The sequence below is a fragment of the Zootoca vivipara genome, chromosome 11 (assembly GCF_965207765.1).
Source record: "Zootoca vivipara chromosome 11, rZooViv2.hap1.1, whole genome shotgun sequence".
Lineage (NCBI taxonomy): Eukaryota > Metazoa > Chordata > Lepidosauria > Squamata > Lacertidae > Zootoca > Zootoca vivipara.
In genome coordinates, this window is record NC_142594.1 from 15655051 (window position 1) to 15680616 (window position 25566).

At 41.2% G+C, this 25566-nt stretch overlaps 1 protein-coding gene across 5 annotated transcripts in view; it reads right to left on the reverse strand.

Annotated features, from left to right (window-relative positions):
• RBMS3 (RNA binding motif single stranded interacting protein 3) overlaps positions 1-25566 on the reverse strand; it is a 755586-nt gene that overhangs the window by 128334 nt on the left and 601686 nt on the right. For all 5 annotated transcript variants that reach the window (XM_035130054.3, XM_088653927.1, XM_035130057.3 and 2 more), the window contains 2 exons: positions 24217-24374; positions 10447-10526 (listed from right to left, as the gene is read on the reverse strand). In XM_035130054.3, coding sequence (XP_034985945.3) covers positions 10447-10526; positions 24217-24374 — 238 coding nt within the window. The remainder of the gene's footprint in view (positions 1-10446; positions 10527-24216; positions 24375-25566) is intronic.

The window sequence follows — 25566 nt, forward strand, 5'->3', positions numbered from 1 at the left end:
TGCAATCTGGGAAATATCATCCAGTTTCTGATTGTAAATATTTTATAACTAAAGCTCTATTAACTCCTCAGTGCTTTAAATCCAAAATGTTTTTAAATGACTTGAAAGCCTGAGGAGAATACAAGAGAAGAAGAAGGGGAAAAAAACACACATGGAATAAAAAGAGATGATGGTAGCAGAAGCTCCATGTTAAAAATGAAGTAATTTACCTTCAGTACAAAATGTTCAGAGACATCATTGTCTGAATGGGGCGGACTCGCAGCAATTTCTGACACCTTTTTTTTTTATCCTCACCAACACACTAAGCAGGAAAAATGCTGGCATTTTATTCAACCAGTTTACATCATGCATGCCCTGCCATAGCTTCCATGATACATGCCTGTGATAATAATAATAATAATAATAATAATTTATTATTTATACCCCGCCCATCTGGCCGGGTTCCCCCAGCCACTCTGGGCGGCTTCCAACAAAACAGAAATTCTAAAATACAGAGATCCATCAAACATTAAAATTCAGAAATCCATCAAACATTAAAAGCTTCCCTAAACAGGGCTGCCTTGAGATGCCTTCTAAAGGTCTGATAATTATTGTTCTCTTTGACCTCTAGTGGGAGGGCATTCCACAGGGTGATGTCATCGTGTCATCCAACAATGTCAGGGGGGGGCACGTCATCAAAAGTTGCAGTGCCCCCCCCCAAATGGTTTACATAATTCACATAGTTATATACTACTTACAGTGTTTCTCCAAAAATAAGACACCGTCTTATATTTATTTGGTAATACCAATACCAACGCTCTTAAAACCAATAATAACTCTCTTTGCACAGGCCACAGGGCAGCTTACAAAAAAAAGAAGCAAAACAAACAAACCAACATAAAATCCAATAAAAAAACCTACAATCCATCAAAACACCCACAATAACAGAGGCGCCATCTTCTTAAGAGGATTGAAGGGGCCCGGGTGCGATGCCATGCAACGCCATGGCGGCATGCATGTGACGCCCCACAACACCCTGACTTTGCGCATGCGATGCTGCAAGGAGCTAGGGGGGCGGAGCCTCCTAAATATTGACACTACCACCCAGAAGCCTTAAGCAGCCAGGTGCAATCTTGGGGTACCACGTTAGAGGTGCCTATGTGCAAGTATCTGTCCAGAAGCCAAGAGTGGAGCAATGGGCCACAGAGCTTCCCTCAGATGCCTGAGGAGGACCACCTTAGCAGACCCATGTCTTAAGGGACGCTCCCCCTGGCACAACCCTGCTTAAGTGTCAGCCCTCCATCTGGAAGCTGATAATGGATATACACCCAAGGCCTGTGCCAAAGCCTACCAACATCTGTAATCAAAAAATCTTCTGGCAGGATATTAAGTTTTATTTCAGTTACTCATTCTAAGGAAATATATTGCTCTTAATGTGTAATTTCCCATTTTGAGGCTATTTCTTAGGAACAATAATTAAAGCAGAAGAAGGCATTAAGAGGCCTAAGAGAAATATTCAAGCTTATGAGAGAATATGAAGCAAAATTAAATGTCCCAAACCAGATGAGATGGATTTTCAATATCAATACCAAAAGGGCCTCATTGAGGGCATGACACGGATAAACATAGCAATTTCCATTCAGTTTAAATACAGGTTGCTATTGTTGTTGTTGTTTTAAAAAGGGAAGGTATATTTGGTGCTGCTTATTATTGTCCCTCCAAGTTCTCATATTTTGAGAGCGATCGAAGCCAAAAAGCAAAAAGAACTTTGGGAGAAACTGTCCATCATGAGGGGAATGAGTCAAATCCACTACTGGAAAGGTTACATGTTTCCATTAAAAGGCTCGTTAACAAGTAGGAGAGGAAACCCGGAATAAACAAGATGTTTCCCCAAACATGAAATCTGCTCCATTCTGTACAGACTCTTCTAATAGTCCACTAGGAATTCAGGTGAAAAGTGTGAAGTGAATGTAGTTAACCTCTGACTGATTGGTAAATCTTTTCTCACAGCCAGACAGCTGGTCAGTATTTCAGCTAATATCTAAACACTGATATATATATCTTTATTATAATACACACACACACACCTGTCTCATGCTCTCAAGTTTCCGAATTTCCTTGCTTAAATTCATAAAGAGGTCACAGCAATAACTAGAGCCCATTTTCCCTTTCATGCCAATTATTGCGGCACTGGGAGGATAATTTTCAGACTCTGATTGTGCCTTTCGAAATACACTGGGAGACTTGATTCTCTTTGCCTCGCCATGCAGGAAGATCAGTAATTGCCTGGAGGTGGATAAAGCATAATGCTTCTATCTTTGCTGAGAGGCATAAATCCAGGTTTATTACAGAGATGTATAAATTGAGTAGAAGCTGTGAGGGGAAACTACATGAATATAAAGAAACTTCTACTTAACCTTTCCCCCTCCCTCTCGTCTTGGAGGAAGTAAAGGACAAGCTAAACCCACCATCAGGGAATGGAGCAATTTATAACTTTTCAATGTATCTTAAATATTATTATTTCTTTTCTCCTCGTTTTTCTTTCTTTCTTTTTTTGCTGCGTGAGCTCTTAAGGAGCATAATAACCAATACAGTACAACTGTCTCAAATATGTATTTTGACAGCACCCTGCTTAGGTAATTACACCCAAATGCTCGCTCTATACAAATCAATGAAATGGTGATAATTCCCAATCAATCATATTTACAGATCCGCAATTCTCTCTTACAAGGCTAGAGGGAGTTCATTGAGTCACTTTCCACGGGATTTTTAGAATACAACAATATCCCACTGAGAAGCGTATATGAGGGTGAAGAAAGCAGAATGCCACTGGATGAATTAGAATTCAAAAATGGGGTTTGATTTTTACCATGTACACATATGCAATCAATCCCATCTGTGATCATTAAAATCAAATTCTAGCAGGCAGCATATAAGCACATTTGTAATTTAAATATGCCATGTAATTGAAGTGCAGTTTTCTCTTGTTTTCATACCCTTATTTTCCTAATGACAGCTAATGTAACTGCTTTAAAATATTTTCTAAATAAGCATCTCAGAGCACCTAGACACACCTATATGGGGAAGAGAGATAAGCATATAATAAAGGAATCTTGAAATCTAATGTTCCTTTTTGCAAAACAGACAGAAAGGTGCCATCAGGAAGATTAGCTGGAGGGTACATTAAAAAGCCAAGTTTATCTGCTTACACTTATATATATCCTCATTCAAATTTCTCCTTTTGTGCGAAAGCTCCTCACAAATGCCTCTTCCCCAACTGACACTAGAGGGTAAAAAAAACTACAGCAAGGTTGCTATTTTTCTGCACCAGCTTTTTATATTATTACACATTTAGATACTTTTATACTGACTTTTCACTGCCAGACTGGATATGCCCAAGGTAACTTGCGGAACAAAATGAAAACCTAACCACAACATCAATAAAAAATGCCGTGCATCTAGATCAAATACAAAAAGGCAGCAAGAAAAACTTAAGAGACTTGATCTAAGCGGAAGAAAACATATGAAAGCAGATAAATGAGAGGACTGCTGGAGGAGAAATAGTGATTTAAAAAACCTGGGAAATTAGGGGGCAGCCAAACCTCCTTCAGCATCTTAGATGTGTGGTCTCTCCTAAACTCGTAGAAGAAAAACAAGGGGCCCTAGAAAAACAAGGGGCCATTTTTCTGCTAGCTTCCACTTCCCAAACACATGTCCTATTAAATAGTGGTGGCAACAGCAGCTGAGATGGTACAAAAGAACGTGGAATTGTGGGAGATGTAGTTCTCCCAAGGGCTCCAGCTTTTCAAGGGTTCTGTTTTCCAAATGGTATGTTCATATGTTAATCAAAATGTTGGCATAACGGCTGATTATTCAAAATGCTGATCATAGTGCTATGTGTTTAGTGCTGAGCTGCTTATCACCATTCTCTGTCTAAGTACTGACTGGCTAACTATTTCTTACCCTTGTCGCCCATCAAAAGGCTGACCAGTTAGGAATCCAATAGGATTGGAACTTAGACCTGCAAGATTGTCTCCACTGTTTGACACAGCTGTGAGGAGAAAGAGGGCTTAACTCCCATTCAGGGATTCCAAGGCCTTGCTAGGAATAGGACAGAAACTTCGTTCACAATTCACAGCAAAATTACCAAACTGACAGTTCTTGAAATAGTATGGAAACTGGAAAAAAAAACAGCCATCCTTCAAAATTCCCACTCTCAGAGTTTTGCAATGCAGTTCTCCAGTCAAGTAATGTGTGTGCAAAAATGCATATAGAATGTGCATAAAAATGTACATATATTTGCAACAATAATATAGAAAAGTGCATTACAGAAAAGTTCTTACAAAATTTGCATTTCAGGCAAAATACACTAATGCATATATCTGGAGAAAATTGCACTAAAATACTGATGAATTTTCATGAGCTCTTTTAGAAAGAAAGAAAGAAAGAAAGAAAGAAAGAAAGAAAGAAAGAAAGAAAGAAAGAAAGAAAGAAAGAAAGCACATGTAGAAACCTGGAGATGTAAAGTCAAGATTGGGGGGGAAATGAGAAAGAGAGAAATCATAATTTGACAGATTCACTCGTCCTTATTCCTTCCTTGCCTCCTCTTTAGAGTTCCTGTTCAGGAGCCAAAACTTGGGAGTTGAGTTCCCTGCACTCACTCCCAGTTCTCAAAAAGCTAAAGGACACTGAAATAGTTCCTGAGCCCAAACCTGATCTCTCTAAGTTTAGTTCTTGTAGCTTCATTGGCTCCTGGAAGCTCTGCCATAGCATGAATGCTGGATTTTGGGATTGTAGGTAACATTGTGTAACTTTCCTTCTGTTTTTTTTAAAAAAACACCCCATAGTTTCTAGTTAATTTACGGACGAGGCAGTTCCACCTAACACTTCCTTTGGATGAGAACTCTGAATTCAATCCTATGCATAAAAAACTTGGGGAAATCCTACAGTTAAAAGTCAAAAAGTTGCTGCATTTATGGCCAGCTGACTCACATATGCCAAGAACATTTTATTACTGAGTGACGTGGGAGATTGTTTACAGAGAACCATGCCTAAGGATAGAAGGAATATATTATTGTATGGGGTAGTAGAAGCACGGACGCTCATTGCACAAAAATGGAAAGGTGATGGGGTACCAACGGTTGAGGATTGGCAAATCAAAATGGTAGAATATATGAACCTGGCTAGGATGACAGCGGCGATAACAAATATTCCTAAACAAAAAACCCAAAATGAATGGAAATTAGTAGAGGATCATTTTAAAAAAGAAAGAGTAAGAACAGATTTGGTGATACCGGGGTAAATAACGTACAAAGAGAGAATTCTAATAGATATGGGAAGAAGGTACACCCACGATGGGTGGATCAAATAAAAATTGAAGAGAAAGCAAGTTAATAGAGAAGAGAAGAAAAAGCGATTAGGCAACAACCGGAAGTATTTTAACCTCAATTTTATTTAAATTTTTCTTTCTTTTTTTTCTTGTTTATTTGGTTTCTTTATGGGTTTGGATGATATAATTTTGGAATTATAATTTTGGAATTATGATTTCTCAAGTTTTGCAATATTTATGTTATGTTAATTATATTTTGTTATATTTATGTTATATGAGTTATGTTAGGTTATGTGGTGTTATGTTTTGTTAGATTGTGTGATGTTATGTTATATTACGTTACGTTTATGTTATTTTATGTTATATTTATGTTATATTATTATGCGTTGTGTAATTTTTTAATAATTTGAACAAAGTTTATTTTAAAAAAGATTGTTTACAGAGGACAAGGATTCTGTTGACTGGAAACCTGCTCTAAATCATTGCTATCCTTGGCATTTCCATCGGGTGTAGCTATGATATTAGGCAGGTTCATATCGCAACTACTGCAACTACTAGAGAAGAAATGTCCATCTGTCAACATCTCTGATGGTATCTTTGTATGTATAATTGTACCACAATATTCTGTGACCGATCTTGAGTTTTCCTGGGATAACATGTGAATCTAGTCACATACATTGTTAATATTTACTTAACCGGAGTGTGGGGTGGGTGAGTGGCTCTTCCAATGGATGTATTTTTCTGCACTGAAAGGCTGGATGGCATCACCAGGGATGCTAACAGGATTTCCTGGGGCCAGTATACTATATGTACATTGGGGTACCCGCACCTCCACCATGTGCAATCTATTGGCAAGATCTGTTGCTTATTGTATATATGCAACTTGCCAAGATGTACACAGCCTTGATCTCCGGGGAGGAAAAGCGAGATGCAAACATGTAGTATCATTCACAGATCATGCAACCAGTGTCGGATTTACGTATAATAATAATAATAATAATAATAATAATAATAATAATAATTTGATATTTATACCCCGCCCATCTGGCTGGGTTTCCCCAGCCACTCTGGGCGGCTTCCAACCGATTATTAAAAACAATACAGCATCAAACATTTAAAACTTCCCTAAACAGGGCCGCCTTCAGATGTCTTTTAAAAGTAAAATAGTTGCTTATTGCCTTGACATCTGCTGGGAGGGCATTCCACAAGGCAGGCGCCACTACCAAGAAGGCCCTCTGCCTGGTTCCCTGTAACCTCACTTCTCACAGTGAGGGAACTGCCAGAAGGCTGGACGATGGGGGTGGAGACCCTCCTTCAGGTATACAGGTATAAGCTAAACAAGCTATAGCTTAGGGCCCCACTCTTTTGATGGCCCCCCAAAAAATTAAAGGAAAAAACCTGGATGTACATTTCCAAAATATAAGATAAAAAAACAAATAAAATAAAACCTACATACAGCAACAGTGTTTTGTGTTGTGTAGGCTCCTATGGTGTAAGCCTGCTCGCCTGCTCCCTAAAATATCACTGGTTTGCTCATTGCACGGCAACATTTGCAAATGGCTTTAGATACCTATTAGGTCCATAAATTACCATATAGCATATATTCAATACAAAAAAACAGCAACAATTTGTTGTTGACAAAGGACAGCTTCATAGAAAGAGCCCCATTACCTTCAGTAGCTTAGGGCCTCATCAATCCTAAATCTGGCCTGCATACAACCAAAGGGCAAGATAGTTTGAGCACTATACACCGATTCTGCCTCAACTGCAAATTAATTTCTGGACCTACCGTAATTCAAAGCACTAGTTTTGACTGGCAAAGCCTTTAATGGCTCAGGAACACAATACCTGAAGGACTGCCTCTCTCTGTATGAACCTACATGGACCCTGAGATCATACTCTGAGGCCCATGTGCCTCCCTCATGACAGGACTGGAGGGAGGGTGGCAACACAAGGATGGGCCTTTTCTGCAGTGGCTCCTCGGGGAGGTTTGGCTGGCACCTTCATTATACACCTCTAGGCACCAGGCAAAAACATTCCTTGTTAACAAGGCCTTTGGCTGATTGAAATCAGGTGCCATTTAAAATGTGTTGTGGAAGGGGGGTTATTGGTGCTTTTTGTTGTTCTTATTTTTACTATGTATTTTGTGGTTTTTATATTGTAATTTTATGCTGTGAACTGCCCTGAGATCTGCAGGTGAAGGGCGGTATACAAACAACAACAACAACAACAACAACAACAACAACAACAACAACATTTTACTCCATGTGGCCACAAGTGCAACACAGCATTTTGTGTGACTTGAAGGTGAAATACTTTGCCAATTCCGATCATCAGGATTCACATGTAACTACGGTTTACACTCACAAGTCAACCAAGATCTTGCGCATAATACGTAACTGGGCCCACATGCATTCTCATTCTGCTCTCCATTTCAGTAAGAAAAACAAATAAAAATGTAGGAAGCTGTAATTGTGAGCAACAAAGAGGAAACACTACAGCAATTCAAGCTCAATCTTTAATGCCGTGGCATAAAGGACAGTAAATACATTGATGGCAAGTAAGAACTCATGATAGTGGCAAATGGGTTCAGTGACCTTTCTATGTAATGAGATTCCATAGACTGAGTTAAATCTATTTCCCCTTTATCTTCCTCCACTCTAATTTTCTCCTCCCCCCACCCAGTTTATTTGGTTTGTTTATTAATATATTTAACGTGGAGGTGGGGGTGTCTAGACCTAAGACATACAACAGCACAAATTCAATGCAAATTGGAGAGGGAGACACCAGTATGTGAAATGTCAAGTCAGAACTCTCCTCAAGAGCCATTTCTGGAAAAGGAGCTTACATATTTTATCATAGAGAGAGAACACACAACACCCTCTTGCCTCCTTTGACTTTTTCAAACAGGGCTTCAGCACAAATCCAATTCTAGACCTAGGGGTAAAGAAGAGACCTAAGGCCATTAAGCAAATGCCACACAAGAACTACATAGCTGGATGGAGCTAACATAATGAAAGCCAAAAGGAAACTTGCTGGCCAAGATGAGGAAGCTTGAATCAGATAAATAGTTGTCTTCAACTACATATGCTTTCCCAAATGTTCTCTTGGAACTTCCCTTATTCCTCCTCCACTCTCTTCCCCAAGGGTCTTTATGTTAATTTTGTGTGTAATCACAGAGTCACTGAATTGTAGAGTTGGAAGGAACCCCAAGAGTAATCTAGTCCAAGCCTCTGCAATGTAGAAATCTCAACTAGATCAGACATGGCAGATGACTATCCTACAATTATTGGGATAGGTCAGTTGGTAGAGCATGAGACTCTTAATATCAGGTTGTGGGTTTGAGCCCCATGTTGGGCAAAAGATTCCTGCCTTGCAGGGGGTTGGACTAGAAGACCCTTGCGGCTCCTTCCAACTATATAAGTCTATGATTCTATGTGGCAGTCTATGAACCTCTGCTTATAAACCTCCAAGGAAAGTCCACCACCGCTTTTCCACTTTTGAACAGCTCTTGCTGTCAGAAAGGTCTTCCTGATATTGAGTTGGAATCTCCTTTCTTGTAACTTCAACCCATTGGTTCGAGTCACTGCCTCTGGAGCAGGAGAAACCAAGCTTTCTCCATCCTCCATGTGACAACCCTTTAGACATTTGAAGATGCCTAACATACGTATATCTTCTCAGTCTCCTTTTCCAGGCTAAACATACCCAACTCTTTCAACTGTTCCTCATAAGGCTTGGTTTCCAGACCCTTGGTCATCTTGGTCGCCTTCCTCTGCACATATTTCAGCTTGTCAGTATCCTTCTTAAATTGTGTTGCCCAAAACTGGACAGACTATTCCAAGTGGGGTCTGACCAGGGTAGAATAGAGTGGTACTATTACTTCCCTTGATCAGGACACTATACTTTTGTTGATGCAGCCTAAAATTGCAAGTTCACATCAACTAGGAGTAATTCAAACATTCAGTTTCTGATGCCGTTCAGACTGCATCACACCAGTCACTGTACGTTTAAATCAGCATTACTGACGACATGAAAAGGATGTACACATAATGCTAATCCCACAGATATGTTCGTCAGACTTTCCTGTGACTTATTGATACTTGATATTGAATAAGTGGTCTAACCTTTGGGTGGACATTAAAAAGAACATTTCAAGGAGCTTTTCAGTCTCAGAATTCCTATACCTTGGTCCCTTGGTCATCTTGGTCGCCTTCCTCTGCACATATTTCAGCTTGTCAGTATCCTTCTTAAATTGCGTTGCCCAGAACTGGATAGACTATTCCTAGTGGGGTCTGACCAGGGTAGAATAGAGTGGTACTATTACTTCCCTTGATCAGGACACTATACTTTTGTTGATGCAGCCTAAAATTGCAAGTTCACATCAACTAGGAGTAATTCAAACATTCAGTTTCTGATGCCGTCAGACTGCATCACACCAGTCACTGTACGTTTAAATCAGCATTACTGACGACATGAAAGGGATGTACACATAATGCTAATCCCACAGATATGTTCGTCAGACTTTCCTGTGACTTATTGATACTTGATATTGAATAAGTGGTCTAACCTTTGGGTGGACATTAAAAAGAACATTTCAAGGAGCTTTTCAGTCTCAGAATTCCTATACCTTGGTCCCTTGGTCATCTTGGTCGCCTTCCTCTGCACATATTTCAGCTTGTCAGTATCCTTCTTAAATTGCGTTGCCCAGAACTGGATAGACTATTCCTAGTGGGGTCTGACCAGGGTAGAATAGAGTGGTACTATTACTTCCCTTGATCAGGACACTATACTTTTGTTGATGCAGCCTAAAATTGCAAGTTCACATCAACTAGGAGTAATTCAAACATTCAGTTTCTGATGCCGTCAGACTGCATCACACCAGTCACTGTACGTTTAAATCAGCATTACTGACGACATGAAAGGGATGTACACATAATGCTAATCCCACAGATATGTTCGTCAGACTTTCCTGTGACTTATTGATACTTGATATTGAATAAGTGGTCTAACCTTTGGGTGGACATTAAAAAGAACATTTCAAGGAGCTTTTCAGTCTCAGAATTCAAATACCTTGTCTCAATTGATTTATATCCCCCAGCTTTGCTGGTGTCAGAAGAACGGTGAAGAACAACACTTACCTGGCACACCGGGGGGTGTTTTCAGGTATTTCCCATTAAAATGCTGAATAACTACTTCACATTTTTCGGTAGATTCCATCCTGAGAAAGAGAAAATAATAATAATAATTATGGAGCATCGATCAGATGACAGGTATCAAGAAAAAGTCACGCAATATCACTTGATAATGAAACATGCATGAATTATGGTGCTGGAGGAGACTCTTGAGAGTCCCATGGACTGTAAGAAGATCAAACCTATCAATTCTTAAGGAAATCAGCCCTGAGTGCTCCCTGGAAGGACAGATCGTGAAGCTGAGGCTCCAATACTTTGGCCACCTCATGAGAAGAGAAGAATCCTTGGAAAAGACCCTGATGTTGGGAAAGATTGAGGGCACTAGGAGAAGGGGACGACAGAGGACAAGATGGTTGGACAGTGTTCTCGAAGCTACGAACATGAGTTTGACCAAACTGCGGGAGGCAGTGCAAGACAGGAGTGCCTGGCGTGCTATGGTCCATGGGGTCACGAAGAGTCGGACACGACTAAACGACTAAACAACAACAACAACAATGAAACATGCCACCTGCCTCCATTATATTGATGCTTTAACAGGAATGGGGATACTTTTCTGTCTGGATGCAATAGTTTCGTACAGTCCAATTCTCTGTGTCAGTTACACTCACAACCTTTTGTGTGTGTGTGTGTGTGTTCTGAAAATCACGTGGGCATAGGAGGAGGAGGCTGCTGGATCTGGCCAATGACCCATCTTGTCCAGCATCCTCTTCTCACCGTGGCCAACCAGATGCCTATGGGAATCCCACATGCAGGGATTCTCCAGCAACTTCTAAAACTGGAGGTAGAACATAATCAGAATGACTAATAGCTACAGATACTCCATGAAACTGCCTAATCCCCATTTAAAGCAATCCAAGTTGGTGGCCGTCACTCCCTTCGAATCCACCCAATACGACACTTTTAAAACACGTTCATTTTTAATATGTTTGATTTTTATTGCTTTTCAAAAATGTTTTACAAATTTGACATCACATTAATTCAGATTTTAAAACCCGCCATCTCAATGTTTTTCTTCCCACCCTTATTAGCTGCTCAATTTCCAAAGGACATTTCGAAAATGTTTTAACCTTTTATCTCCCCACCCCCAGTTGTCTTCCTCTTCATTTCCCACCGGCTGCTCATTTTTTGGTTCCTGCTAGACTTTTATTTAACTATGCGCATCCAAAGCACATGACTTCCCACAAAGAACCCTGGGAACTGTAGGCTGCCAAGGGGACTGGGAATTATAACTCTGTGAAGGGGAAGCTACGATTCCCAGGGTTATTTTGAGGAAGTCATGTGCCTTAAATGTGCATTGTGCATGCTATAAATATACGGTGCGAACAATTATTTCTGTTTACCCTGAATCTTCTGGCATTCATTTTCACTGGATGGCCCCAGATTTTATTATTATTATTATTATGAGTGTGAGTGTGTGTGTGTGTGTGTGTGTGTGTGTGTGTGTGAGAGAGAGAGAGAGAGAGAGAGAGAGAGAGAGAGAGAGAGAGAGAGAGAGACTTTTCCCTATCCACTTTTCCTACAACATGTGCAATATTTTATTTAAAAGTCTCGAAAGTTGTAATCTTTCCTCAAAGGGAAACTGGCTACTTTTGCTGTTTTAAAAACATGTTTCACTGAGGTGCAGGCTACAATAAACTTTGAATGGGCTGTGGTGTTCCTGGCATCCTGCATTCAGGAGAAATGGGGTGGGGGGGATGCACGTCCCCCCTTCATAAGTGACCCACTGTTTCCCAGACAATATCACCATTATGAAATGGTCCTTGGTAAGACCTTGAGTCGGGATAATATATTCCCCCCACCTGACTAAACTTCCTCAACCACAATACAAGCAATACAGAAGGGAAAGTTAAATCAGTCGGGGTAAACTGGGGGAAATATTTTAAATTTAAACTTTTTTTAAAAAAAAATTAAATAAGTCCATCGGAACAAAACATAAAGAGTCTAATTTTCAAAATGGCAGCAGTTGTTTTCGGAGCGGTTTCTCCTGAGGAAAACACCCCCCCTTTTTTGGTCCTTCCTGCAATTTTTTTGCTGTCCGAAGAAAAGCTCTGAGAGACTGAAGTAGCAAGATGGTTGAGGGAATCTCACCCCCTTACCAACTTTGCATTTCTCATTTTCTGAGGCCAAAATGATTTTCTTTTTCTGCATCTCACAATACCCCCCCTCAATACTTCAGAGGTGCAATTCTCCAGAAGAAACAATCACAAAATTATCCACACTTCAACTTCCACAAAACGGAAGCAGCTAATTTCCTTCAACACCACATTTGGCACTTTCCGCTCAGAGAAGGGTGGGCCTTCCTTTCCTCCTCCCCTCCTGAACTTCCCTGTTTCCCAGCCACCTTAAGTTAGCATGCAAACAAGGATCGTGATGAAAACCATTATTTTCAAATTTGGTACTGAAACCAGGCATGGTTCTGTGCTTTGGGCTCAGTATTGAAGCAACTTGCATAACATTCTGTGTGCATCCGTAGGATTTCACGGTTCCCCCGTCCCCTTTTCCAAACTTACACTTTGTATGCAAAAACAGAATATATATACTAACAAATCAATTCAAATCAATTCCAGTTGCCTACTCTGGTCACATACTTCCAACACCCCCAAAAGGTTTTAAAATCCCCTCAAAACGCCTCGGCTAACGTTAAAACATACTTTCTCCACACTGCTCATAAAAGGGAGCTGCTATCAGCCCATTTCTGCTTAAAAGCTCTATCCCGAGCGGACCAGCCATACCAAGCTGTGAAAATCGAAAACTCATATCTGACTCTGAAAGAAGATCTGGTAGGATTTCCCCAAAGAAATGATGCTAAAGGGACAGTATAGAAACACCCAGCTTTGCAAACATGTTATCAACCTTTTCCATTTTCTCTCTCCTCCCAATACTGCCTGCCACTTGAATTCTCGGCCCCCAGCTTGTTGTGCCTCCAGCAAGAACACTGCTATAAACTCAACGTATTTTCACATAGCTTGCCTCAGCTTCCTTCCACGGTGCATTAACATACAGCCCCCAAAGGCAGACCCCAAAACTCAAAAAAATATGCAATATGGTAATATGCATTCTTCTGGAGTGAGAAGGTGCTCTCCAGAGTGTCAACGCGGGGTTTGCATTCTCCTGTAGCAGTTTTCAGAGGCAGTTTGGAAAATGTGAATAGGGGATGATTTAATGGTATCAAAATGTATGCTACTTTATTTCAGGAGGAGGCACTAAAACGGTCCCTCTTGACTTGTAACCATTGCAATCTTTTGTACACCTGCTTTTTGTTTTGTTTTTTAAAATGCTGCTACAACCACGTTGGGTGGACCTTGCTACAAAGAACAAAACGACTGATGCCGAAGATTGTTCACTTTGGCTTCATTCAGATTTAACTAAGCGTACGTCGGCAGCAAATCTATAGAGACTCTTGTCTCTGAAAGAATAAATGCAATAAAAGCCTGTTTTCTGTAGCTGCGGGCGTGGACTGTCAAACCATGTTACGCTGCACCACACAGCAGTGACAATTTCATTTTAATACATGGGGGCACATCCTTAACAACCCAAAAGTATTCCCAAGCAAAGGCGGCAACGGAGAGGCTGCCAAATGAAAGAGCGTCTATACGCCCTGTGCATTTTATGTGGGAAGAAAATAAAAGCAAAGCCCACAGTGCTCTAGAATGACCAAAAAAAAAAAAAGGCGGTTAGGCCCAGATTTTGAATAGCCACCTCAGAAAGAACGAGTCCATTTTCTTCTCAAGTTTCACAATTAACAGCTTTCAAATGCCCGGGCTAGCTATCTGTAATCTGGCACACACTTCACTTGAAACAGACACTAGCATTATCAACTCCCATCTGAAAACGAAGCACAATAGACAAAGCTATAGCCACATACTCCTTTCAAGCGCAGTGCTCAATAGCTACAATCGGGCCCATTTTTCTTCCACGTTACCTGAATCCTTTGGAGCCACCTGGAACAATGTTGTAGCAGGCAGTCTACGACACATTAAGCTTGCCTTCAGATCGCAACACGAAAATTCACACGTCCCGCTGGGTCCGCTTGAATGCCAGAGATATATTTGCAATTGCTTTCTATGGGACACGGCTTGCTGAATTACCAGTAGGACATCCACTCTACGAAACATATTTCTATCTTATCTATCTTCCAGCAGAAGCATATACACATTTCCTCCCCAGAAGATACTATTCTAAAATATATTTTTACTGTATTTTACAGACACAAACATATGTAAGCTATTTCATTAGTGACCTATTTGAGAAACCCATCCAGTTAGCAAAAATGTCTAACACATATGATGAATATTGAGTATTCAAAAATGCTGACCATCACTGTGCCTCTGCAGCCCTATCTATCTTATCCTATCTATCTATCTATTTATCTATCATCTCTTTAAAAATATTTATATTGGCCCAGTGTTGACAAGAGCTTGTACAGAGGGTATTGCATTGTGAGAAAATTTAAATGGCTTGGCAGAACCCAGTAATGCAGGGCTGCCATGGTTCCACTACAACTACTATTACAGTGGTACCTCACAAGATGAAATTAATTCGTTCTACAAGTCGTTTCATATTGCGAAAATTTCGTCTTGTGAAGCGCAGTTTCACATAGGAATGCATTGAAATTTAATTAATGCGTTCCTATGGGCAAGAAAAAAAAGCGCCAAAAAAAGGTGCCGACTCACCCGCCACGGCGGGAAGTTTTTAAGGGTCTGAGGAGGGGGAAGCAGGAGGAGGGCAGGGGTCTCCTCCCGCCGCAGCCTCCGCTCCTTCAGGCGCTGCCGCTGTTGCCGCCAAGGGCCGCCTGGCGAGCCCCGCTGCTGCTGCTGCCAGATCGCTGAGGGAGAGAAGCGGCCCGTGCTTGCCCGCCAGCCCGCCAGGAGGAGGGCAAGGCCGAGGCGATGAGCGCCGCACCGCCGCAGGAGGCAGAAGCAGCGGCTGTGGATGTCACCCCCGGCCGTGACAGCGGAGTCCTCAAGGTAAGCGGCGGCAGCGGCTTCCCTTCCCGTCGCCGTCGGAATCCAAACCGCAGCCTCCTCTGGAGCGCAGGGTGGTGAGGCTACTTCGTCTTGCGAAGCATGGCATAGACGACTTTGTTTTGCGAGTCTTCAAAAAAAAATCGCAAAACGCTTTCGTCTTGTGATTTTTTCGTTGCGTGAGGCGTTCGTCTTGTGAGGTACCACTGTATATTCTGTGAACCACCCTGAGATCTTATCATGAAGGGCAGTTTATAATTCTAATAAATAAATCTAATAAAAGTAAATACTACTGTTGGGTTGGGTCGGCCTTGGCTGGAGCACTGACCTTGAACTGTCAGTCCTGTGTGGCTGGACTCACCTGCATCATTTAAATTCCATCGCTATAATGTGTGCCCATAATGTATACACGGTAGTTGTTACATTGTGCGGATTATTTATTTATCATTAAATTTATATCCCACGAAAGGGCGGCAAACATCCAAGTGATAAAATGATAAAGATGTCGTAAAAACAATTCCAGTACAGATGCAGACTGGGGAAGATCTCATCTTTAAAAGGCTTGCTAAAAGAGGAAGGTCTTCAACAGGCACTGGAAAGACAAGAGAGAGAAGGTGCCCGTCTAATATGCCCGGAGAGGCGCTTGGTTTTACTGATGAATGTGTGCTGGGGAGTCTAATGATCTGGGCCTGGTTCTCCAAGGTCTGCACTGCTATGTACCACTACCCAGTAATCCTGTTGCCTCCGGGGTTGGGAGTGGGAATGGGCGTGTGGGGCCAGCCTCTGCTGTTCCTGCTGCTGGCGGAGGGCCCTCATTTCCAGGGAGTCCCACAGCAGTACTTTGCCCAGGGTCTCTTGAAACCTGATGTTGGCCCTGGAAGAGCCATAGATCACAGGCTTTTCGAGCATAAGATTCCAGATCAAATCAGTGGTGTCTTCCTTTAAAGTGCTACAGGTGGCACACCTTGGAATGGTATTTTGCCCGAGCTTGTGGTGACCTGCCAAACGCAGCAGACCGCAGATGTGCTTGATATTGATACATGGTCATAACAAGGCAACCTCCTGATCTCCTTCATTATGAGCAGACCACCAGTCGCTTCAATTCACAGATATGCCCAAAGTTTCATGTGAATTAGCCCTGTCTGGCTCAAAAATCAAGCTATATTATATATATGCAGATACTGTAGTTCTAATTCTATCAGTGCTTAATTCAGGGGTCAGCAAACTTTTTCAGCAGGGGGCCAGTCCATTGTCCCTCAGACCTTGTGGGGGGCTGGGCTATATTTTTTTTTGGGGGGGGGAATGAACGAATTCCAATGCCCCACAAATAACCCAGAGATGCATTTTAAATAAAAGGACACATTCTACTCATGTAAAAACATGCTGATTCCCGGCCCATCCGTGGGCCGGATTTAGAAGGCCCGGATCTGGCCCCCGAGCCTTAGTTTGCCTACCCATGGCTTAATAGTTTCCCCCATGTTTTTAGCAGTCGTTATTTTATCTGCAATCCACCTCGAGTCCCATTAGGGGAAAAGGCGGGATAAAAATAAATATATAATCAGCAGCAGCTGCTTCAAAAAAAGTGACTGTCAATGCCTCTCTGGCTCACAGAAATTGAGGAAATAACAGGAACATGCAAAGAAATATTACTTTAGTAAAAGTTTCCGCTGTGATTTGTGTACCCATAATGCTTATAAAACATACGTGTTGAAAGTTAGACATTCCAATTTGATAATTTAAGCCAAATGCCACTCACAATCTTTGTGTTAGGGAATATTCAGAACATCCTGTGGATATTGGTTCTGCTGGAAACCATAATTGTCCCAACATGGTCATTAAGAATTATAAAAGTAATAGGGAGCCTGAACAAAGATAACAAAAATAAGTACTACATGCAGAGACCTTATGGAACTAAGTCAACTGTACATGATCATTATGCCAATTAATTCAAACCACAAATGAAAAAGACAAAATATGTATTACAAAAATAATGAGATGATTAAATGAGTTGCTAGCAAAATGTTGGAAGCCTAAAATAATAGGTTAGTGGAACAACTGTGTAATTTTCCTTCACTGCCATACAAAATATATTATTCCAATTTCCTTTCCTTTTCCATTAAAAGTACAGTATAAGTAACATCCTTATAAATTGACAAAATGTTTTTTAATCCTGATCCAAATCCCAAATTCATACCTCTAGCTTATTATTGCTCTTGGGATTTGAAGTATTATTCCTAAAAGGTGATGGGAAACCCTGAGATATCAATATCCCAAATATCAAACCAAAAGCACATTTATTATCATAAAACATTTAAAAGTGGGCACAAAGCATTGTGGGATGTGGCACACTAAAAAGGTTACTATTGGAGCACGGGGATCTATCCAAATTTCATATTTTGCAGCCAACGATTCAATCCTGCAAGTGAACCGTATGTCTGGATTTTTATCATCAAGTCATAGTAATGCATACAATTTAACTCCCTACAAACAGCTCCCCTGAAATTTCTAATGTAGGATTATGGAATGCATCTGGTTGGCAAAGAAGCCAACAAACTTAACATGACATCTCCCAAGGTGCCAAGACAGCCTTAAATAAACTTCAGAACATGCCATGATACTTAAAAGCAAACAACGGAGAAGATCCAGTCATTTGGCCTCAGAAAATGTACAGCGATTGGTAAATGTCTGATCTAGCTCAGTGTTTCTCAACCAGTGTGCCTCCAGATGTTTTGGGACTACAACTCCCATCATCCCTAGCTAGCAAGACCAGTGGTCAGGAATGATGGGAGTTGTAGTCCCAAAACATCTGGAGGCACACTGGTTGAGAAACACTGATCTAGCTACACATGCATGCATGAGACCTAGTTAAAAGGGGGGGGGGGAAACCTGATGATAAGACCAATCAGCTGTCCAGGGAGACAAGAAGGCAGGCATAGGCAAACTTGGCCCTCCATATGTTTTGGGACTACAACTCCCATCATCCCTAGCTAGCATGACCAGTGGTCAGGGATGATGGGAATTGTAGTCTCAAAACATCTGGAGGGCCGAGCTTGCCTATGCCTGCAATAAGGCGTGTAAAAGACCCCCCCCCCAATTCTATTCTCAAAGGGATGGCCTGTGCAATCATATTTTAGGGAAGCTTTTAATATCTGAAGAACTTTTGTATTTTAACTTTGTGTTGGAAGCCGCCCAGAGTGACTGGGGAAACCCAGCCAGATGAGCGGGGTATAAATAAATAAAGTATTATCATCATCATCATCATCATCATCATCATCATATTTCTGACTAGAAATATGTAAGGAGCTGTTTAAAGCATCCTTGCTATAGGGCTAAAGCTTTCAAATGTGTATGCCCCCTGGCTGGGCAGAGGTGTGGCCTTTACAAAAATTAAGTATGGAAAAAGTCAATTTCTACCTTTGACATAGCTACCTTTGACATATAGCAATATTGCTCTAAAGCAGTTTATGTTCAACACATTTACTAGTGTTTCCTGAGCACGGAAATGGGTAGCATAAAACATAGCCAGGCACTGATTGATTTATGTTGCCTTTCAGTTTAAGTATTATACTGGTACCCGCTAGCACTGCAAGAGATGAGTGTATGACTGTAAGCATTTCCCTCATTTTTTCCCCTTCTCTCTCTCTCCCTCTCTCTTTTCAGAGCTTTATGAGTCTGCTATAAAATGTCACTTGGGGGAGAATTTTGGAAGGTCAATTTAAGATACAAGACATGAGGCCCCCCAAAAATAAAAGTTATAGCGCCTACTACTTCTGCGAATTTTCATCATTAAGAAACAGCTTCAGAAAATGAAAGTTAGTTGTCCGTAACTGTCATTTATCAAGAACAACAGCTCTTTCTACACTAGTGATAAAACTCGAATCCATGTCCTGTAATGGAGATTCTACTGCTTAGGGATATGTTTCCCAGTGGAGGACATGACACACCGGACATGACACAATTTCAGATCATAAGATGCACCCTCATCTTTTAATGGGGTTTGCACTGCTTAGAGATCTTGCTTCCCAGTGCGGGGAGGAAGATGGTGTGGCTTCAAACCCAATAGGTATTTACACAAGTGTCTTGTCTTTCCACGTAGCACCTTTAAGAAGAACTCCGCATATACCCAATTAATGATTCTGTATGCAAGTGCAAACCATTGTGTGGGTATTTCTGAGGTTAGTGAGCTGGAAGGAGGAAGTATTTATTGGGACAAACAAATCGGTTTTGCAAAGCCCTGGGTGCATTGCGCTTTTAACTGTTTTTAATCATCTTCGGCATATGCTGCTTGAGACAGCTGCTTGGAAGGCGATCCATAAATCAATAATGAGGATGATAAATCAATACATCTTTCTTAGATTTGTGTATTGGGGCCAATAGAAACTTTGTTCAAAGCCTCATAGCCACATTTGGGGGGGGGGGTGTTCATCTATATTGTGGGCTGGGAAAAGAAGAGACATGAGTCTCTGCTCCATACACATTACAAACCCAATTGCACTCTTACTCTCCCTCCCTCCCTCCCCAACACTGCTTGTAATTAAAGAAAAAAACACACCTAGCTCCACACTATGGATTTAGTATAATGTGCAGCTTTGTCCTCAGATGTGCCATAATTTTATACTGCATAAGCCAGGTGGCGCTGGGGTTAAACCACTGAGCCTAGGGCTTGCTGATCAGAAGGTCGGCGGTTCGAATCCCTGTGACGGGGTGAGCTCCCGTTGCTCGGTCCCAGCTCCTGCCAACTTAGCAGTTCGAAAGCACGTCAAAATGCAAGTAGATAAATAGGAACCGCTACGGCGGGAAGGTAAACGGCGCTTCCATGTGCTGCTCTGGTTTGCCAGAAGCGGCTTTGTCATGCTGGCCACATGACCTGGAAGCTATACGCCGGCTCCCTTGGCCAATAATGTGAGATGAGCGCGCAACCCCAGAGTCGGTCACGACTGGACCTAATGGTCAGGGGTCCCTTTACCTTTACCTTAAGCTGTGAAGTAGGTCTGAGCAATAGGTAGCAGAGCTATCCCTTGCCCTAAATCTCCTGTTTCTGCAATGTTTTGTCTTTGTGAACTTCATGTTTTTACAACCGGCACTTCCATAAAAATGTATCAATGCGGGATTCAATATATTAGAATAAAACCAGCAAAAATCATCCGTAAAAGCAACATTACAAGCATCAACAAAGCATTGATCGATACCAATTGGTCAAAAAGAGAAAAATAATCTTGCAAAAGCCCTTCTAAACAATGTAGTTTTCAAAATACATGGGAAAGAAGGGAGGGGTGTTTCCTGCCCAAAATCTGCTGGCAGGGAGTCTGGCAGGGCAGGGTCTGGACAAACCAAGGATGCAGTGCCTCGTGAAAGCCAACCAAATCTCATGGGCATGGGGAACCAGCAAAAGTGCCCCATCGGAGGACCTCAGTGACAGAGGTGAGACATAAGGAACCAGAGGGTCATCAAGGCACTTTGGGCCTAAGCTACCGTGTTTCTCCGAAAATAAGACACTGTCTTATATTTATTTTTCCTAAAAAAACACACAAACACTATGGCTTATTTTCAGGGGATGTCTTATTTTTTTTTCCTCCTCCTGCCGCGGCCGGCATTGCTGCTGTGCCTATCACTAGGTCTTATTTTCGGGGTATGGCTTATATTCCTTGAATGCTTAAAAATCCTGCTACGGCTTATTTTATGGCTATGTCTTATTTTTGGAGAAACTGGGTAATTAGGTCTTTGTGAATTAACACAGCAGTAATCTGCTCGCGCGTGCTGTCTAGTCACTGCTGCACAGGGCCTGTGCTAGGGGTTTTTGCGCCCTAGGCGAGATCACCTTCTGCCCCCCCCCCTTCCCAGCGTTGTTGACTTTTTTGAAAAAATAAAAGTGGAATAAAAAATAAAATAAAAATAAAAAAATAAAAAATAGAAAAAAATAAATATAGAAAATAGAAAAAAATAAAAAGTAGAAAAATAAAAATAAAAAGTAGAATAAATAAATAAATAAATAAAATGAAAAACAGCTGAGAGGCGCAGCGAGGTGACTCCAGGCTCGCGCTCCCCGCTCGCCTCCAGAGCTTCGCGCAGGGACTGTGAGCCTGGGGGCGCCTCCACTGCACCTGTCAGCTGTTGAGCGGCTTCAGGCCGCTCTCCGGAGGCATGTGCACGAGGGGGCGGGCGGCAAGGGGCGGCGGGCAGGCTGGCCAGCGCCCCCTCCATTTGGGCACCCTAGGCAGCTGCCTACTTTGCCTTAATGGACGTGCCGGCCCTGTCACTGCATGCTGCACAAGTTGAAGCTTTTGGACCAAATACAAGGGCAGCCCCACAAAAAGTATGTTATAGTAATCAAGGCTTGAGACTGTCAATGCATGGACCACTGAGGTCAGGCTATTGTGATCCTGTAATTGTTGTTGCTGGTAAAAAACACTCCTGGCTACAGAGGTCATCTCAAGCAGCAAAATATCTTGGGCAGCTCTTGAATTTTTCCATGTACACTAAGAGCATTTCAACCATACAGCAGGCAAGGCACACATCCCAGAATAACGTTGGCTGCCATTATACTTCGTGGAAACACTGTGTGTGCTACTTGGTGCTTCTGAAAGTGTATATTCCACCTTGTCATCTACCTCCCCTCCCCAGTCCCTGTTAAATTCATTCCCGTGGAAAAAAAATCCCAAGCTTTCAAGTGCAAGTTAATGTTCCAGATATGCATCTCCCCTTAGCAAATGTATAATAAGGCGAGTTAATGAATTCACTGGGAAGAGGCAATAGTGCCTCATTCTTCAGTCTGTTTTGCCATTTGAATGCAGACCCTGTTATTTTAACATCTTCTTCAGAGCAATGTTCTTTTGCATCAAGGACAAAAGGTGAAATCACAATGCCCATTAACTTATGACACCTTATTAGCACAGGGGAAACCTGTATTGCTCATGATAGACTAAGATATGTTGCATCACACAGATACGCATGAAATAGCTGCTACCGTTTTACTTGCTCATCCGAAGTCCTTTGCCACAAGGGGTTATTTAAAGCCGTGTGATTTTGCTAACAACTAAAACAAATTTCACGCAAATTTTTGTGAATGACAACCATTCTTTTGCTTTTCACTTCTGCCTTCTGATTAACAGATTTTCTTTTCTGCATCTTAAGACAGCGGCAAAAAGTGATGACGTAAAATGAAAGTATCATCACTTTTTATTTTAAAAAGAAGAAGACTAGACTATAGTCTAGACTATATTCAAAATTTTGGAGAAACTTGCATTTTTACTGGAAACAGATGTGCTTTCCCCCTCTACAAGACACTTTTGGCCAGTCTGCCTGTGCTGTATAGCAGCCTTAGATTACACATTATATAGATGAGCACATCTGCCAAGGGTTTTCTTGAGGAATCAAATAGATTCATTAACTGCATCCTGTCCATCTACCTAACCTATCCAAGTCCTGCCTCCACGGTAGATCAAAAACGGGCTAATACAGATTGCACAGCCCAGATATTCCAAAACCCAAAGTGAGGTCGTATGGGTTTGTCTTGCCCTCACAAAGCACCTTATTTTTAAAGACAGGTTCTTATGAGCTTTGATGTTGACCCTGAACACTAAAAAAAAAAAAAAGCAAAATAATTAATGTATTTGCTGGGACAAAATGATAACTCCTAGTAAACATGTTTAGAATTTTGGCATAAGGTTGTTCATTTGTGCATGATGCTAAAACTTCCTTCCAGGTTCCAGTACGTTATGTGTGTGCATATTAAAGCACAAAAAGGGGAAGAGAGCCATTTTTAAAGCAAATGTTCATTCTCACCAGTCTACAGTCCAACTTAACTATAGACATAAAGGGTAGAATTCAATGCTGGTCCTACTCAGAGTAGAGTCACTGAAGTTAATTGACATGACTAACTTAGGTTCATTAATTTAAGTAGGTCTACTCTGAGTATTACCTAGCTGAAGACAACCTACGGTGCCTAGTTTCTCTGGCATTTCTCAGATAGTAAGAACACCTTCTGCTGTTGTTATCAATTATTACAATCAACAAAAAAAGCAAAAAGAAGTAAAGGCGCTATCAATTTCCAGCTCAAGAAATGAAAATTGAACATTAGTATTAGCAACTTCATCTCCTATTAAACTCTTCAGGCAAGCCTTCAAGATGCCTAGCTGTCAAATTATCTGGTGACATAAGCCAAGGTGGAGAATATGTTAATGTTCCTTGATGGAGCATAACTCTAGAGTATATTTGTATATTCCTGTACAATATTTATAAGCAGTTTTTGTTTCTGGGAAAGAGATTAGCTGGGACTGGATAACTTCCCTTTGTTTGCAGGAGATACAGCAACACAGACATTTCAACTTCACGATATTGCTCTAAGTCACAGCACTATCTTCCAAGTGCCTTACAGGGAGGCTACAGACCCCATCTAGTTCAGATTACACTCCCGCTTTCTGATTTTCCTGCCGTTAAATTAAGAAATATCAAGCATAATCATATACAGGAGCTTGGGCAGAATGACATTTATTCTTATTAGTGCTGAAATTGAACTGCTATCTAATTATCCCTGATTATTTTACTGTTATTTTGCTAAATAAAATAAACGGTGTTTTCAAGCAAAGCCACACAATCTGATAAAGCTCTCTCCTCCTCCTCCTCTTCCTCCTCCTCCTCCGTATTCTATAGCCATGAGATCTCAGAGCAAAGACAGCACTCGCAAAAAGTCCAGAGCACATAATAAGAAGAGAAAGAACTACTGTACACAAATCAGGAAGAACAAGGTTTTCACCTGGCAAAGCCGACTCCTCTACTGACGCCATTTGCATCTCTTAATATTCTGGTGGAAATGACATGTCCAAAGGGTTTCAGCATATTCTCCAGCTCCTGCTCATCCATGGAAATGGGCAAGTTTGAGATGTAAAGATTTGTGGGGTCTTGCTCTTGTTGCTAAAAAAAAAGAAACCCAAACACAAATAAAACAGCGTTATTAGATTCAGCGCTATCAGAAGAACAGTCTTTAGCTATATCTACACCGCAAGAGTCACAAAAGCAATAAGCACAACCTTTTTTTGAGGGGTAGGGGGGCAGCGCGCAGTCAAGACACGTCACCATTATTTGTTGGTGGATTCTAGCTCTTCCAATGAGAAAGAAACATGGCCACCACTGAACACAAGAGCTCCAAGCACTGCAAAATCAAAGGGTTATAAGGGTTAACTTTGGGCTGGGCTGTGAACCATGAGCTACAACACTGTGCTGCTATGTGTTTCACTTTCAGCAGCTCCTTCTGTCCTTTCACAAGCGGTGCTTTTGGTACTTGGCACAAAGTATGGATGTGAGGGGAAACTAAACAACTATAAGAAGATAAGATACATGGGTGTAGCCAGATTTTTTGTTGGGGGAGGCAGGCTTGGATAGATAGACCGATAGATTGATAGATCAATAGATAGATTAGATTAGATTATGATAGATAAATAAATAAATAGATGATAGATAGATAGATAGATGATAGAGATAGATAGATGATAGATAGATAGATTATAAATGGATGGATAATTGATAGAGATGATAGATGATAGATAGATAGATGATAGATAGATGACAGATAGATGACAGATAGATGGATAGATAGATAGATAGATAGATAGATAGATAGATAGATAGATAGATAGATAAAAAAAGAAAAAGAAAGAATAGATGGTAGATAGATAGATAAAAAAGAAAAAGAAAGAATAGATAGAGATAGATAGATAGATAGTTGATAGATAATAAGATTGTACATGTACCAGAGGGTACCTCCTGAAACTGCTTTTAAAGACTTTCCAGAAAAGCAACATAAAAGCATGTGGCAGTTCAGCAGAGGACCTGCTAAACAAGATAAACTGGGGGTGGGGGAAATAACTCCAGTGCATACATGAGGATGATTCTCACATTTATACATACACCAGGTATATATTCCACAATAACAACTCCACAATAACTCTATACAGTGTACGTGTTCACAAATATATCCTGCAAACATGATTTATCAGTTGTCACAACTAAAAAATAACACCCCTCCAATCCAAAGGAGACAGAGGAGCAGACAAAAGCAATTATAAAGTCACACAAAGCCTCCTTGTTTAGATCAAATAGGAGACAG